The following is a 19,479-nucleotide window of genomic DNA, read 5'->3' on the forward strand; positions in this document are numbered from 1 at the left end:
CTGTCCATATTTTGATGTCATGATATGTAAATTAAAAATTGTTATTTTACGGTGATAATCTTGTTTTCTTGTGCCCAATAATGCATAATTTCATTTGATAAACACGTTTAGATTGAATGGTAATTTATAATCAGTCACAAGAACGTCGAATCTGAATCACTTAAAAAAACACGGGGGTGCTTAACTTTTTTCCAGGTGTATAATTTAAATGTTAACACAATTTTGTCAATGCTTACATTACAAGAAGAATGGACTACAGACAATATAATCTTGGCCTCCAAGATAAGAGGAATGCAAACAGTTTAAAACGTTACTTTATCTTAAGTTACATATTTAGAAGTGAACATGAGGTTTTGTATTGTGTTTTTCAACAATTTATTCACTAATCCAAATTATGTTAACTTATTTCTATCGCCTACCAAGAATTATTCCAAACTCAAACTTGAAAGTTATAACAAGAAAATGCACTATATAAAAAACAAAGATATACAGAATGGACAACCGTGTTTGGTACTATTTAGAAAACGAAGAGGCTATTGCTAGTTTTGACTGTTATGACAACAACTAAAACACTTATGGATTCTGATAATTCTTTCTTTCTTATTTATTTTTTGTCCTGGAGACTATTGGTCTGATCTGCCTTGGGGAAAAAACAGCAACAACAAAAACACGTAAATTATATGGTTGCCTGGAGCTGCCAAGCTTCCTGGTGGATATGGACTTCTTTCCAGCAGTTGCTAAATGATATAAGATCACCCACCACTAGTACTTTCCTCAACTGAAAAGTTCGGTATAGGAATGATATAGAGTACATAGTATTCGAGCCTGCCTCAGGAAAGGGGTTTAAATAGGTTCCAGGTTCTTTAATAGTAGTAATAAATGACTTTATAACACCAACATTTATTTTTCCTTCTCTAATTGGACACTAAACATTTCGTTTTTACAGTTTCTTCAGGAAAGTTGAACTAAAACACAAATCTTGTATTCATTAAATATTTCAATTTAGCATGAACATTATTTGACAAAGGACCGATCGAAATCGTTTCTGATAAATGAAGTTTGACTATGTGGATATCCTAAACAATGGTCAAAATAATTATTACCGGTCTAATTAAATGTATCTCATAATTAACTGTGTCGGCGCAGCATTAAAGAAATAATTGTTTTCACAGGTTTCATAGTTTTCTATTTTTAGTCAGGGTAAAGCTTCTGAGAAAAAACAACATCTTAATAATCAATTACATTGATTACATTTAAATAATTACCTAAATATAACGAAAGTACTTTGTCAGAAACGAAATATATTATAAAAGAATAATTGATTACGAAATCAAATAAATACATGATTAAAGACAAGTGTGTGTCACATAAGATATGTTAGCTTAATCAACAGGTTTGTTAAGTTCAATGTTTTGTGTTCGCCACTATGCGAGATACATCCTTGATTCGTGATAGCAGGTCTTGTGTATTATTCAAATGTGCTAGAACATAATTTAGTAACGACACTAAAATCTGAACTGCCAATTACAGTTATAGAACGGCCTTGTCAAACTTCTAAAGCCAGCTTTCAAAATCTCAGTTCACTTCCCTGTAATGTAATAAATCCAACTGTGACTACAGACGAAAATGGACATAGGATAATGCCTATAATTTCAATTACTTTAGTTTTTCAGTTTATGTTATTTAAATTTGTATTTTAGATTGAACTTTTGTTCATTACATATAGAAATTTATTTCATCAATATAATTCTTTGAACAACAAGCTTTACTACCTCACATGGCAAATGCAGAAACGTGCACTATAAAATTGATTACAAGTTACTACTTACCCTGATAGAAGTTTTGTACCGTCATTTACAAAACGCTCCTGAAGACCAATCGCGACGCGAGTCTTATCGATCGTTCCAGAACCCAAACATAGTAACAAAAAAAGTTTATTGTGGTAAACGAAATAATTGTTTGTTATGGATTTCGCGCAAAGCTACACGAGGGCTATCTGCGCTAGCCGTCCCTAATTTAGCAGTGTAAGACTAGAGGGAAGGCAGCTAGTCATCACCACCCACCGCCAATTCTTGGGCTACTCTTTTACCAACGAAGAGTGGGATTGACCTTCACTTTATAACGCCCCCACGGCTGAAAGGGCGAGCATGTTTGGTGGGACAAAGATTCAAACCCGTGACCCACAGATTGCGAGTCGAGCGCCCTAACCACCTGGCCATGCCGGGCCGAAACTAAATAATAATTTGATCTAAGTACGAGTTTTTTTTTCATCTTGATTTGTAAAAAAATCCTTACGTGATAGAAAAAAAAATAATAATATTATTTTCGAAATCTGCGTAGCTGAATCATGGGAAATCCGTTATTAAAACCAACTTTTATGAAGTTCAAGTTCCCAGGCCTGTCCAATTTATTGATTTTCCTTGTAGAAGGTAACAGTTACAAAACTGTTATACAGATTATGATAAATACACATTTCAATTTTCCCACCTTTCTCTGAACCAGTTTAAGAACTAATTATTTCAAAGTTAAAAAGTACTCTATAGTCTTGATATTTATTTTTACAGTTCAAATACTGTTATATAGACGAAATACTTGTATATGTGTGTGTTCGTGTATTTCTATATGTGTATCACATTACTGAAATACTACTTTTATTCAATCAGTGTGAAGTATTCTTTATACAAATATTAAAAACTAAAGATTTTGACATCTCAAGTACTAAATTCTTTCTACTAGAATCATTACAAGTTATATACCTTTTAACCAGTTTTACACAGTCTTTAAATAACTACAGGTGTGTATAGTAATAATTGTTTTAACTGCATTATCAAGTATTGCATCAGCAATTTTTTTTGTAAAACTATTATAATCATCAACCTTTGTGAAATATAGTTTTAAAAAAATGCTATGTACAAATTAGCTCAAACTGTTTGTACTGTTACATCTTTTAAATGCCTGAAATAATGTTCATTAATTTTTAAACTAACCCAATACATTTTATTACAAACAAGAAAACTGTGTATAATGATGTAGAAAAACTATGCAATAACGTACAAATAATTAACTGTAGTTTCATGTTTACTTGGATGACAAAAATGTTTGAATATTTATACAAGATGACATCAGAAAGATTTACACATTTAAAGTTACACAACAGTATATGAATTTATTATTTATAAATTTCGTACAAAATAGATATAATGCAGAGGAAAAAATCTACTAAAATCAAGACACTTCTTCAATAAGTTTCGTTTCTTTTGGCTGTTCCTTCCTGCTGTCAACTTTAAGTTCATGAAATGATGTGTAGGCCAAAGCTGACACTGATAAAACATGATAGAGCAAATAAAAATGAAGAAAAAATACTAATTTCGTTAAACTGCTGTTAAAATTTCTGTGCAAATAACATTTTTTTTTATATAATAAAGTTTAACATTTAATTCATAAGGAAATAATTTCTTATGTACACTGTATAATAAATCAGTAGCAATACATTTATAACTTAAAAGTATTAATAAACACTAAAAGCTACAAAGAAAGTTTAGAGTATGACAACTAATACTGATTTTTGGGTATGAAATACTTAAGGTACTTTTCTCATGTATCACAATGAAAGCTAGAGATAAAAACAAAATGATGGATATTTTTTTCTTGAGATACATTACATAAAGAAGAGAATGTATAATCTAATTAAAGAATGAACAACAAAAGAGTTACAATTCATAGAAAAAATATTTTAACCATTACTTATGGATAGCAAGATATCACACTTAAATTTATTCTGCCTAAATCAGCGCACAATATTTTCCAGCATTATTTTGTATTATACTTTATGTTAATGGTTACTGAATATAGAATGCTGTGTCCTGACTACTTTTACTATCGATGGTGTATAATGCTCTAATGTAAAAAGCATCTTTCCATATATAAATACATAATTTTAAGATCTAAAACATGTAAAAGTTGCAAGTATGTGTGTGAAATCATGCATGAAGAAAAACACACGCTTTGGTATCACTAAAATCTAAAAACAAAACTTAAATTTTGCAAGAAAAACACATTATGAAAGAAAAATATTACATATAATATTTTAACCAAGATAATGCTGACTACATTCAGCAATAGTTTCTTGTTGTTCATTTTTATGTTGAAGCACTGGAAAAAAAATTGGCATACTTTTTTATACAAAATTTTCCCAGCCTCTTAATTATAATGTGAATATCAAACATGAATAAACACATACATACACTATACAAATATAACTTAAAAGAAAACTTAACTATAAAATTACATTTATACAAATTGACAGAATTTATCAACAATTTAGATGGGAAACCAAAGTTATTCACTTAAAAAAGCCCCAACAGCACATTCTCCAACACAGTCATGGATTTCTGGTGTGTGCTGTGGTGGTTTTGCACATTATCTCTCTGGGTCTTGCAAGAGCCTTCTGAGTTTGCACCTGAACCTCACAGAAATTAACATTTCCTCTAATAGTTGCATTGGTGGCTCTCTGCATTTCAGCAGGTGGTCTTCATTGCAGTTATAAAATGCCAAGGTCTTCATTCTCCTAGCCACCTGTTCTTGGCAGTGGCATTTAACACTATCTACTAGAGCGAGAGCTGCTCTTTCTCCCTAGTCAGGGACCTTGTGGGGAGCTCTACCTTCTCTATTCTTGCTTCTGAAGCCATGACACAGACTGCAAATGATAATGTCAATGGTGACTCCCAGGTGTTGACTATAGAAGTTGTCATTGCAGCTGGTAGGAGAAGGAGCTGGATCTTTGGAGTGACCTACCTTCTTGATTGATTTCTTAACATGGCCAATTTGCAGGAAGGTCTTCCTGAAACAAGTTATAGTTTTTCTCCAAGTGCTCTGTTGTCCTGTCCTTGGATCTGGATTTCTTTGATTATGATTATACACTACAAGATGAACTGGCTGTATAGCTGACACACTGGAAGTCATGGACTTATCTGAACCCACAATCCAGACTCCCATGTTGGACTATTAATGGTGATTTAGTGGGTAGTCTTTTCTGATGCTCTGGAGTTTAAAAGGCTAACCTTACAATCATAGTCTGCATGTCAGGTGGAACATTAACCAATGCATCTTAATCCATGCACTCTAACAACATGAAATCAAGGCCAAACTGAAGTGTGCTGGAAGCTCCACAACATCTAAAACGTTAAAAAGAAGTGACCCACCATTATTTACTTCTATTGTTCATTAGTGATAGGGATAGTTTTTCTGCAACACAAAGAATACTGGTAACTCCAACTGGAAGGTTGAAAACAAAGACAGCTACATTGGTTCAAAATTGACTTAAATAGCAAAGTTAAGAAAGTGGGTTAAAATCATTTTGGTTACCAAATTAATTCATCCTAAAAGCCTCTTCAAGATCAAAGTGCAAAAACACCAAAAATAATGTTGGCAAGCTCGATGTTTGCAGGCTTATGTGTGTTCACTCTTATCTAGCCTGTAGAACATGATCCCTACTACCTACAGGCATTCTCAGAATTTGAACTTGACCTAAACCTTAACTGTAATATCCAAGATCATCATAACTGTGATGACTATCTGCAGCTATCCTGCAACCCCATCACATTCCCAACACTACTATCTGGTTATTATAGAAACAGGCCCTAAGTCCAGTAGGAAAGATATTGTGGGGCAAGACTGCTAAGTAGATAACCACACTAGTGATCAATTTAGATTGAATACCATTTGGATGCTGACCAATTCTTCTGACCATGATCATTAACACCTTCATCTCATTTCCTTTGCAACTTTCTTCAGCTACAAGTTCAGATCAGAGAACAGCTACATTCCACATGAGGATGTTACTTTCTGTTTCTAGTGTTATATGCAGTTTTCATTTTCATACATTATAACTAGCCTTGTACTGAAAAATATACTCAGAAAACTGTGCTTTCGAAATATTTCAGTCTGTGAGATCAAAAATATTTACATAATCAAATAAGCCATTGAGTACACCAAGTTTAAATTTATTTATTGATATTGTTTATGAATTTTACTTTCCACAGATACTTTCACCTCACACACATTATAATCAATCCAATTGAAATGCTATTGGTTGTCAATCGCACAGTCACCTATTTGTTACACTAATATCTTTTCCATACAATCCACTACTTGCTGAATGTTTCAATGTCAAAATTGACATCATTATCATTCCTATATTAACCCTTTATGAACGAGTACCCCTTTAAATCCCTTTCTATGCAAGTCACTGAGTTACATTCAAAATTTAATTACATTTTACTATCAAGTTATTTCAATGTAATGTATGTTATAATTTGAAGTTTTATGTTATCTAAATTTTAATTCCTTTGTATGAAAAAAAAAACCTTAAGAAAATACTTAAACCTAAGTTTTGTTGTCACGTAACTCACAAGCTATGAAAAATCTGAACTTTTACACACACTATCTTGAATCAGATAACCCCAGTCCTGTAGATATACATCTAGACAATAATTACATTTACTTGACCTACTGACACTTATATTTCAAAGATCTTTGGCTGAGTTCTGTTAAAACTAGAAATAAGTTTTGCCAACCCGACAGGTGCCGTGCTCACCTTCTATACTATGCCTTGAGCTTTACAAGTCACATGCAGTTACTTGACACACATTAGTCATTAGAAAGAGCTCACTTTACACTATAATCCAACAATAGTTATTTTGAAATTTGCACTCAGTTGAAATCATCAGGTAGATGTAACTGTCAGTATTGTTGTTGAGTGATTTGTCCATGAGTGTTTCTTACATAAATATGTTATAGTTAGAGAGACAGTTAAATTGCATCTAGGTTTTACTTTTATATTTTAGTTTATTATGTATTATTTATGTTTTAAAATGCATAACTGAAAGGTTTTAAAACTTTTTGAGTTTTCAAAGTTCTTGCACGAGTGTAAGATAATTTTGCTGAAGGCTTGCGCATCTCTCCCAAAAATACTGTAATATGCCCCAAGGGCATCACTGACTTATGTCAAGATGAATAATAAGCTGTAAGGGACATGAAAATGAAACAAAACATTAATAATTAAGTATATGTGAAGAGGAAAAGACCTGAAATTACAAATATCACCAAAAGAAGATCTTTCCAGATATTCTATGAAAAATTAAAACGTATGTATATTTTTCTGTTTCTTAATTTCAAATATTTCATAGTCCTGTATGTTGATGATAATATCTACAGTTTGTGATATAGTTGAGAAAATGAAAAATAAACATTTACATTAAAAAACTTTTGATATTCATTTAGGAGGTTCTAGAGGTTATGCAAATAATACTTGAAAACTATAAGGTGAGGAAAAGTATCCTTATACTTAAAATGAAAATCACCTTACACTCGAACTTTCAGAGTCTGTGCAAATAACTACAATAAATAGATAACATATTTTTAGTAGAGAGACTTAATTAAAATAATGTCATTCTTTGTGTACAAAATACTTATCATTTTTAATAAAATGTTACCTTTTTTGAGAATAGATTAAGAAATCTCAGGGTCACCGTATGTTTTGTTGCATACATATCATTCCCCAGTCAGGTTTCTGAAAATTGCAGGAGACCATTGCAAAAGGGTTAATAAAACCAATATGCATGCTCTTTCTTCAATTGATGCCTGGCAGGCCAGTAATCGCATTCAATTTCAGAACTTGAAGTCTTGTTACCCTGAATCAAATTCTATTCGCATTCAAAGGTTGTTATTTGGTTGTGTTTTCAGTGACCCATTCATTTCAGAAACACAAACATATACATACTTTTCTAAATTCCACACATCCCATATTCACTGTTAGCACCTTAACCTATATGAACTACTTGTTGGTGGTCACAGTCTAGTATGTGCAACTATTTGAAAGTGGTGAAACTCAACAGTGTTTTACAGGTTTTTTTTAAATAAATAATTCCTGGCAGTATTCAGATGAATTAAACTATTCAGCCTAAATTTATATATGTGTTTTATCACTACCTTGTACACCAACAGACTTTCAAATGAACTATGGCTAAATACAACTGTCCACAGTAAAAGGACATTTACTGTTCAGAGTGGTTGCCAACCATGGTCTGTCAGGACACAAGGCAATTCACTCATGTTAGTTGGCATTAGAGCAAAGCAAACATTGGTAACCTCAATGAAACAAGACCTATTTTATTGAAATTCAGTCACTAAGTTCATTTTCTGCACTTGTGAACTCCACATCTTCCTAACTGCACATGGAGGAGTCATACACTGTTAAGAGCACAGTACAGTATCTTCTTTATAGAACCTTATGGTCTGTTCAGGAGAACTGCTGCTACTATGATAATGGAACAGGATTTTTTTGAAAATTGAAGTACCAATTTGTAATAGAAATTTGCCCAGTCACTCAAAAAAGCAAGGGTGATAAACACCCTTTCAGTTGCTGGTTTCTCTATGAACAACAGCTTGGGGTTATCAAGTAGTAGTCAAAAAATACCATCCCTGCATTTTTTTTTACCAAACTACTCGATCGCTTGAAAAACAAAAGTTGTAACACCCTTTACTCTGTTGTTTTCTCTACCAAACAACATCCTAGCTGTGATAATCAAGTGAAAAATCACATAATGTAGTGTATACATTACATCATGAAGCATCACCTTGACGGCTCAGAAAAGCAAGGAATAGTGAATGATCTTTGAACAAAATGATTGTCCTTGCTGAGGAAATCAAGAGCAGCACACAACATCTCAGAAAGTAAGGGACTTAGAACTGTTTCAGTCATTGGATTTTTTGACCAAAAAACTACCATAATTGGGAAAGTTGGGTGAAATTCACAGAAGGTAAACACCACTCAGCAGCTTGGAAATTAAGGACTGCTACTTCCCTGTAATAAGTGATTCATTCAAGCATTTATTCATCTGGCACATCAAGTATATCTAGATAATCACTTTCATTTCCTCCTCCTTATCAGCCGAGCTGAGATGCTGACCTTCCTCAAACTCATTAACCTGGAACTCCAATTTTTGGTTTAACCAGTGCACTTGAGATTCATCAATAACCTGGTCAAAGGTTATTCACTTGTTGGACAAACTTGCGCATGTCCTGTCAATGCTGGATATCATACATCAAAAAGATCAACCTGTCTGAGTATCAGTCTAACCAAGCCTAAGCTAGTTTAGTGTTGCAGGCATGCACCACTGACAGATCCAGTTTCCATGCTGAAAGGTCCTCTCCTTGACTATTTAGCCATAACATATCTTACCTCTTCTGCCGTACAGCTGCCTTTCCTAGTTCCTGGTATGCAAATTCATCTGTATCTGTCAGTATTGTTTGTATCCACCCCATATACTTGTCGACATTTTAATATCTCACAGTTTGGAGATGAAACATGCATAATATCTACAGGAAGTGTTGTTACCTGCCTAAACATGAACATGTTAGGCAAACAACTAGTTAATCTCAGTTCTGTTGTGTAGTATGTTATTATAATGTATGGCAAGTATTCATCAAAAATGGGATGACTAGAACTGCAAGCATCTGCTTGACAGTTTATATCACCAATTCTGTCAAACCATCTGACTGGGGGTGATCAAGTGAAGTGCATGTCATCATCACAATGAACAGTGTGCACAACTCAGAGAATAATTGGCTGTTGAAATTAACTCACTGATATATGAGAATCTCTTCACGGGCTTCAAAACATGCTATCCACTGCTCTACCAAAATATCAGCAACAGACTTTGCTAAATTGTCAACCAATGAACAAGATTTGGCCCACAAACAGATGTACATGATAATGGCTAGCACATATCAGTTACCAGAGACTGGCAACATCTAGTGCTATTCTATTAAGAGGAGAACCCATGATTCTTAGCTGAAGTTTGCCTTATCAACTCTTTCAACATGGGCTCCATCAATCTGATCAACCACGTGACCTCTTTGTACTCATTCAAATTCTTTATAGATTTGATACTACTAACTGTTAATGTAGTGTGTGTATCTTTCAGTAAACATTATTAGTCTTTCACATATAAAAATTAAATTTTTTAAATAAGTAATTTTTACTAAACTGAAAATAGATTTGTCCTTGAATACATGGAGTATTTGTTTTGAATAGTCCGTGTGCAAAGTAATTTTCATGTTTAGTTTAAAAATACTTTTCTTCATCTAAAAATCTCAAATTTATTTGTGTAACCTGTACAATCTCTTAAATATACTTTAGGTGATTTTTTCAGTAAACTTTATATTTCATCTATCATATTCTCTATCTTAACTCTATAAAAGATTGGTCAATTTGACTGACCTCATAACCACCAAAAAAAAAAAATTAAATAAATCTAAATTACCTTCTTTTTCTTTCTAGAATGACTTCAAATGTAGTGTGAAACTACATCCATTTATCCTAAGTAGCTTTAAACTTGTAACATTATATATATCTATTTATAATTCAGTTTTATTGTCCTTTGAACTGTGTCTAACTACTATTCACACCATTATAAGTTGTAAATAACTTGAGGAATGTGCAGCTCACATTACACTATCGAATTATATTACCCATGAGCTGCTCGTATGTATGCCTCATGAAATATTTTTATTATATTATTATTATTTATTTTACCTAATCTAACCTTAACTAACCTAAAGCAATCCTTATTTTTACATTTTAATTATTTTTAAAATAATAAATAAAGTATAAACATGAAAAAACAAGAAATAAAGTACTTACCTGAATATTTTTTTTTTCTGTTGACTATCAATGACCCTTAACCCTACTTTTTTTTTATACTAATGGTAGTAGTGCATCAAATAATTTTTATCTAATTAAATAATACACCAAAGAACATAGAATAATAACATACAAAAACCAGACAATGTCCTCTAACAATCACAATTTTTCTGACTTTATAACTATGCAACAAGTTAGCTGTTGTGATTCCCGTGGGAACTAAAATTGTATAACAAGTGAAATTGATGATTATCTGTTCAGAATGTTCGAAACACAACATAATATGATACTTCATTTGATAGATGAAAAACTTGGCTTTCTGTTGGTTATACATAATATTGAATTAAACACAAGAGAGAACAATTACCAAATCCTGAAAGAAAGGGCATGGCAGGAAGGTTCTGATTTTCTATTTGATAGTTCTGTTACCAAACAAAATTGAAGGCTATAAAAATTATCGTTTGTCTGAGCAATGACAATTTTATAGAGAGTAATATATGTTTAATTTCGTAGTTACTGGAGGGGTGGTGGATAAAATAGAGGATAGGGATTATTAGCTAAGATTTTATGCTATACTAATTAGTATAACATAAAAAAAAAAGTAGTTTAATAAAATTTGAATGTAAGACACAAAAACCTTTATGCAGTAAAGGATACCCATGGCAGTAGGGTTAAAGACAGTTTTCCTCTGCAATGCACATATGATGCAATGCTGTCATCAGTGCTGAATATCCTGATTCAAACCCAGGTTGTAGAATCATTATTAGATGTTTGCATTAGTCTGAGTAACATTTTGATGACCTCCAGGTTCTTTTATTATGTAGACAGTACAAAATTTGCTACCAAAAGGGTTGGGAGAGCGCTAACTACAGCACAGGTTTAACAGGCCACTGTGCAACTAATCATACAACTGCCACAGACTGCATGCTAGTTCTGGATCTCTTGACTGCTCTTCCTGGAGATCTTACAGGGTGAACTTTGGAATCCTGTTACAAGTGAAATTGTATACTATATGGTTCTAGATCATGACAGCTAAAATAGCTTTTATCTTAACACAGCATTCCAAATCAGGACATCCAATGAATGGACATGGTTTTTACTATGTAACAAGATAGGTCATCTGCATTTCCTTGATTGTGCCAAACGACTATGTCATACTCCTGCAACAATGTGTTCTACCATGAGGTCATCTCTCTCATATTTTTAAAATTCATGAGCCTCTTCATCAGTGTGCAACACACTCCAAAGGTAAGGGTGAACTTCCTGCTGTACAGTTGTGTCAGTAGTGCTCCACAAACACTAACTGCAAGCAGTTCTTAATCATGCAGTATCTGCATTCAGGAGCAGTGGGCATTTGGCTCACATATGCTAGCACTCATTCAATCCCATCCTGCAACTGTGACAGCACTGCTCTGATTCCACATTTACTGACATCATATCCAAAGGAAACTCACAATCCTGCCAAAGCATGCTCCAAGGACAGGAATGCATGCACTCGTCCACCTGAAATGCACATCAGCTTCAGTGAGAGTGGACACTAGTGTGGCAGGCTTGGAAAAATTGGCCAAGAAACATTGATAAAATGATGCAAGCCAAAGAAAAGTTAAAATATTTCTTATATTGAAAATGTATTTCAGATAGGTACTTACCTATATTGGTGCAGCTAGCTCCCTCTGCTATTCCCGGTCAATCCTCAGTTTTGAGAATTGGCAAGCTCTAAAAGAACAATGGCTCTGGGGAGGAAAAGTTGGAAGTGTGTGAGAGAAGGTAAGGTAAGTACCTATTGGAAATACACTTTCAGTGTAAGAAAAATGCTAACTTCCAATACAGTCTTATCTCTTCTCACAAAAAGCTAGAATCCCAGATTGCAAAGTTGGAGGGGCCAGTTAAGGTACATAACATAAAAATCAAGGAGAAAGCAACCACCTAGAATGAACAGGTGTACTCCAAGATGGAAACCAAGCACACTTGTGGGGTACCGTCCTACTTCTGAAACAGGTATGCTCTTTGCCCTTGAAGTAGGAAAAGAATCTAATATGGGCAGAAAAAAGGATGCACACAAATGCAATTCAGTCTGAGAGGTGCAATCCATAATGAAATATAAAGAGCTATGTACATACACAACTTCAACTGGACAGATGAGTTTCCATAACTCATCCTTGGCATTAGGAGGATGTACACAAATGCAATTCACTCTGAGAGGTGCAACCCATAATAAAATATAAAAAGCTATGTAGATACACAATTTCAACTGGACAGATGAGTCTCCATAACACATCCTTGGCACTAGGAGGATGTGCACAAATGCAATTCATTCTGAGAGGTACAATATATAGTAAAACATAAACAGAATTAGATGTATATACACAACCTCAAATGGATAGAAGGGGTTCCATAACTCGTTCTTGGCATTAGGAGGATGTGCTCAAATGCAATTCATTCTGAAAGATGCAATCCATAGTAAAATATAAACAGAAATATGTAAGTACATATACAACCTAAACCGGATAGATGAGTCATAGCTTGTCCTTGGCATTAGGAGGTTAGGGATCAAAAAAAGATATTCTGTAACATATTGAAGCATAAACATAGTGGTTAGGTGAACCATGTTATATAGACTCAGCAACCCTAACCATACGTAAAGAGTGTCCTACATCAAGCAACCAGATGAACTGTAGGAGGTAGAAGTAAAACAAACCAAACCGTGGTGTTGCCTCAACTCAACCATAAGAAAGGACAGTATTTTTAACCAGTATTATGAGCAGAAATCATAAATCACTCAAGCGTAAATGCAGGGAAGACATCCTGTATCCAGAATTACAAGGAGAACTTGGAACATTGACTCAACCATAGGAACAGTGTACGTATGTCCTGTAGCACAAATTACGAGGCAGATGAAGTCCCTCAAACTCAACTGTAGGAGCATGGAAAGAACCCCATGCAATCAGAATTAATGAAAGAAGGGACCTCTAGTGCACACAACCATAGAAACAGTACAGTGTCAACCCAAACCTGGTATTACAAGGAGGATACCATGTATAGGCTGGACCTACTCCAACCTACTTTTTATTTCTCTTTTAACAGCTGCCCACTGGGAAAAAGCATCCAGGAGAAATGGAAGGAGGGAAGCCAGCTTTGCCCTCTTCTTATTGAGTGGATAGTCATGAGTATGAATGGTGAAGTAAATTTCTAAACTAACTTAGAAGGAAGCCTCCATGGTCCACCATCCCAGTGACTGGGAACTGGTATGGACTACTGTGGTCCACTAGAAGAGATGAGGGTGGAGGGTAAATGCAGTGGGGAGTCCAGAGGAACATCACACCAGAGAAAGTGCAATGGCTGTCCACGATTCCCTATTTTGAAAAGAAGGCTGACCCCCAATTTATTCAATCAAACAGCCAGCAGGGTTTGAGTGAAACTTACTGATACCTAGAAACATATATATATCACTGGGTAAGCCACCAGTAGTCTTGTGGAATATCCCATCTCTACAATGAGCATTATAGTGTAGATTTGAGGTAAAGCATACCTGACCAGGCAACCCCTGCCACAGAATGGGATCCCATTTTCAGCAGTGTAACAAAGCAAAAAAATTAATTCCGCACTGATGAAAATTAGGATGATAAGGCACATAGTTACCAATTACAAAAGAAAAATGATTCAGATAGAACAATGAATTATATACTACAAGTAGAAATGACATGTAATGTCTAAACTATCTATGCATACCTAGTAAACAAAGTACTTGTATCAAATGAACAAACCATCTAAATTTATCTAGTCCAGAAAGTATGTAATAATAACAAATGTGCAAACCAATAAAATTACCCAGAAAACACATTAATAATCAATATCTAATTTAACATTAATCTAAGTTAACCTAGATGACAAAGAACACATAATTATGTTCTACATTGATGAAAATTAGGATAAGGCACAATTAACCATGACAAAACAAGAATTATTCAGATAGAACAATGAATTATGTGTTACTAGTAGTAATGATATGTAACATACAAATTATCTAAACGTGCCTAAAGTACTTATCAATAACGATCTAACAAACTCATGAAACTTGTCTTCTCTATAAAGTACATAATATCAAGGAACGTGCAAATCGATTAAATTTCCCTAAAAAACAAAGTAATAAACAATATCTAACTTACAATTCATCAAAAGTAACTTAGATGATGAAAGACATATTTAATTTGCCAAAGTCTGAGCACTGATGACATGAAATACTTGATTCTCCCATGTGTAAGTAAGGGCAAAGACACACAAAGGGCACCTGATTCACACCTACCATGGGTATATCAACCAGGTGTGAAGTGTACATGTTGAAAAACTTACCACAGATCTCTTGGGAGAACTAGAAGCAATAAGAAGAAAGGAGGATAAGAACAAATCTCCATCAAAGTGAATGACATGGCAGCACGGCAACTGGTGGAAGTTGAAAACTACCGAAGAAGTGTAAATAAAAAGGTGCCGGAAAAATAATCCAGATTGTTTATGACATATGTATCTAACTCCCTGTGAATTAAAACCTGTACCTCCTCTGCAGATAAAGTCGGACTTGATCCCTGGAAAGTCATACAGGTAGCATTTTCGAGTGTAACGGAAATTTCCGTAATCGATACCTTGATCTCAAATTCATACTAAGATCTCTTATAATTTGTCAACAAAAAATAAATGCAAACACAATGAAAAATATTGTTTAAAAAAAAATTGAAATGGCAAAGAAGCACATTCGTAAATGGTGGCCACATGTGAAAAAATACCCGTGTAAACAATAATGTGCCAATTGAGAAAGTGAGGAATAAGTAGGAATAGTAGAGGGAGCTAGCTATGTCAATATAGATGGTGCAATGTTATTGGTGGAAAGTAGTCCCATGATATTTACATGTTCAGAAATGACACAAAAATTTTTTAACAATATTTAGAGGGCAGAAGAAGATCGAGATAGCTTTGTGTGACTAGAGATAAGACTGTATCAGAACTTCAAACTACTCATATTGTCATAGTTTGTGCCAGTCTGAAACCACAGCAATTTTGCAGGGTCAAGTGAGATGCCTATTTTTTACTCACAATATGACCTAACATTTTTACTTCACACTTCCTGGGTTTCAACTTTAATACTGTTGTTCTGATACACTGAAAAACCATGGACAAGTTTCTAATAGTAGACTCATGCATTTGGCCAAATAACAGGATATCATCCACATATACCAGATACCTCTCCCATTGTGGCCCTTTAAATGTAAGTTCTATTACCTCTCAAAAGTGGTGAGTGTATAACACAGGCCAAATGGTATGAATACGAACTTAAACAAGGTATCTTGTGAACTAAAAGCAGTTTTGACTGCTCTTGTCATCCAGTTGAACTTGTCAGTGGAGTGATGAACCACTGGACAATTCAAACATATCCAGACATAAGCTCACAGTAATGAAAATTCTCAAAGCACGTGATAGTGGTTACTTGGTCGAAATCAACACTATTACCATCCTTTTTCCTGACAATCATCACTGGAAAAGACCATGCACTCTTAGAAGGTTGTATGAATCTCTCTGTTAACATCTGCTTTTTCTCTGTACTGGCTATATCCCCAGGGCTCCAAAAAAGCCCATGCAGCAGTTGTTTCATAGGACTTGCATCATCTGTTTCTTTGTGGTGGCAAGTGATTGTAGTTCTCCCCATTTGGCCATCTGGTCCAACAGATATATAGGTATAATTAGCCATCTAGCTACTAAGACTGGCACTATACTGAGTCTAGACTGTTCCTGAAATCCTCAACTAGTGGTGTCAAATGAGTTGGTAGCAGAGTATTGTTTTCAGATGTATGTGGTTGAAGTAACACTAGTGTTACAGGTAGCATTGGTCACTTCAGTATCTACCTTGTGGCTATATACAACTTAAACCTCCTTAGTTTTCTGGAGCTTGAGTAACAGTCTACTGCTGGCCCTCCTGCACTTGCTGTGTAGTTAGTCAGGATGGATAGATTAGTCTATCTTGAAGCACAGCAAGATATAGGGTAATATGGTTGGAAACATTTTTGGAAACCACAGAAAATGATTGGATTCTCCTTTCTGAAGTGACATCTTGGTGGATTCTCTGGCTACATTTGCTGCAGTGTAAACACCAGAAGAGGGACAGGGTAGCTCTGCTTATTCACTGGAAACCAGTTTGTCTGTGCTAAAACACCTTGAAGTATCAACTGTGGCCCTGTTCTTGTAGTATCATACTTGGAAGCACCACAACAGCTGCTGCTTTTGGTTTCCTCTTTTTTCTATGACTTGTGAGGTTATCATCTTAAACCTCAATGCCGTAGGTAATGCTTACATCTAGGTATGAATATTTCGTAAGCCAGGTGATGTCTCATGATCTCACTCCTCATTCAGCTATCCTTTGATGAAATTGTGGACTAGGATGTCCATACGATCTGCCAATGATATTGCGGAGAATGCTTTACTATGCAAATAATACAGACCATCTGTGAAGGTACACAACTTCTCAGATGGAACCTTTTGGCAAGCCATAAACACCATGTTGAACTATCAGCATGCCCAGCTTTGATTACATCCCAGTTTCCAAGTTGTAACTCAGTAAAATACTAAATGGCTGGATCATACAACCTTAGAAACAGGCATTGCATTTGCTTTCTTGAGACCATTGATTCCAGTCAATGAATTGCCTGAAATACCTCAAGAAATGATCAAAGACTTTTTTTAGCTGCCTCTTTAAGCACTGGGGGAGTGACCTATTTTACTTCTGCCACATGTGAGCATGGACTCAGAGCAGATATCTCAATGGCAGGCTTGCAGCCCATTTCAAACTGCACAGTCTAGTATAATGGAGATGCCACTGACTAAGGGGAGTCAGAATTTAAATTAATTAATTGTTGGGATAATCAAAAACAGTAATAATCATATATAATAATTTTGATTAAATCATCCAGCTCTATACATGGGTGAAGGATATTGTCAGTCTATTAAAATATTTTTTTAGCTTCAGTAGTTAATGGTTCCTGCTGTTAATTAATGTCTGGCTGAAAAGTGTAAACATTCCTATAATCACAGATGAAGGATCCACAAAAAATTAATACCTTCTGCAGGTAATAAATATTCTGTGATAAAACTCACTAGAGGAGGATGAGATGAGATAAATGCAAATATCAAGTGGCATACATGCTAAGGAATTGTGTGTTTAAGGAAATAAAGTTGTATACACACATTATCCAATACATTAAAATTACCAAATGATGTCAGGGTATTATAAACATGATAGGTAATGACAAAAAAAAAGTTCAACAAAATTAAAATACAAAAGACATTTCTCTCGTAACAGTATTTTCTGTCATGCAATATAAAATTTAGACTAAATATTAGCATGCAGTAACTTTAGTGAATTATATAATATCAGGCTTTAGTTTTTCAGTGGTTCTTTAACCTATATCAAAGGTATCACAGCAAAAATATTATCTCAAGTACACAAGTTTTTGATTTGATAAGATAAATTTACTGAATTCCCACATTTGTATAAAGGTTGTCCAGTTTATACAAATTTAATAATTTTGGACTGAGTGAGCTTTAACTTATTTAAAGAAAACCTTCAGTGTTTTTTGTTGCATAAAACATGCTTGGTAGTTAATATAATTTGAAATTAGTAACTGTTTATAAATCACAAAATCTAACATTAATTTGTATCAGTATTCCACTAAACATAGCCTTTAACACTGATGAGTTGTGAATACAGTAAAAAATGCATTAGAAAGTTATATGATCATTAATGAAATTATGTCGTATGCAACATTCATTGTTCAGTTTTTTATGAAATTGCTAACAGTGTATTTGTCAAACACAGACAGTTTTTCTAAATTAATATGACTGAGAAAATACCTAAAAATGAAGCAGAACTAATTTATAAATTTTTTATACCACATATTTATATTTTAACAGAAAAGACTTAACTATATAAAACTGGCCTTTACAAAGTGACCTGTCTTAATTTTGTCCTAGTGGATCAGTATTTTGTAAAATACAGTCACATTTCAGTTATACATATGTATATACATTACTACTATTTACAAATAAATTCTTAAATTTCAGTTATTTTTCTTACAACATAGAACAGTAAATAAGAAGTATAGAAAACAATATCTATTCTAATTATGATCTTTGTACTCATTTGCTGCTTGCCATAAGTAGCTGAGCCTTATCAAATTTTGCATGTGAAGGATGTAAAACACAATTTTTTTAGGTTTTATATATGCATTTTTAAATAACAGAAAATCATAAATTACTATATCAATACCACAGAACTCCACTATAAATTATCAAACTTAGTAACTATGCTGTATTTGGGTCTAAAAAATAAGATTTTTTCGAGCTTACTGATGTCTTACTTTACCACTTGGAATCTAGCATGGGAAGAAAGTTTTCTGCACAAACCTAAGAAAACCACTAGGGGACATTCTGAGCTTTTGATTGGTTATATACATGTGAAGTAGGTATACATAAGCAAGTATTTTCAAAAATGCAAGTGGTGGGCGGGGCCATCTTGTTGATTCAATAAATATATTAATATCTCAGAAAATAAAAAAGATAGGAGGTTCTTATCTTATACTCTAGCTTGTCAATATCAGTAATTTGAGTATCTAATTCATAAGAAACTATCGATGTTGTATTTGGACAACATAAACATTTAATTTGAACCAATGCTGCATTCAACATGGCACGTGACACACAAAAATCGATATTTAGGATTTTTTTTAAATATT

At 34.0% G+C, this 19,479-nt stretch overlaps 1 protein-coding gene across 1 annotated transcript in view; it reads right to left on the minus strand.

Moving 5' to 3' along the window:
• Positions 1 to 3,131: 3,131 nt before the first annotated feature.
• Positions 3,132 to 19,479, minus strand: part of LOC106460533 — a 104,684-nt gene continuing 88,336 nt past the window's right edge. Inside the window, exon 9 of the mRNA XM_013920250.2 lies at positions 3,132 to 3,320. Coding sequence (XP_013775704.1) covers positions 3,226 to 3,320 — 95 coding nt within the window. The 3' untranslated portion in view covers positions 3,132 to 3,225. The remainder of the gene's footprint in view (positions 3,321 to 19,479) is intronic.

Source organism: Limulus polyphemus, unplaced genomic scaffold, assembly GCF_000517525.1.
Source record: "Limulus polyphemus unplaced genomic scaffold, Limulus_polyphemus-2.1.2 Scaffold789, whole genome shotgun sequence".
In the NCBI taxonomy this organism is placed as follows: Eukaryota; Metazoa; Arthropoda; class Merostomata; order Xiphosura; family Limulidae; genus Limulus; species Limulus polyphemus.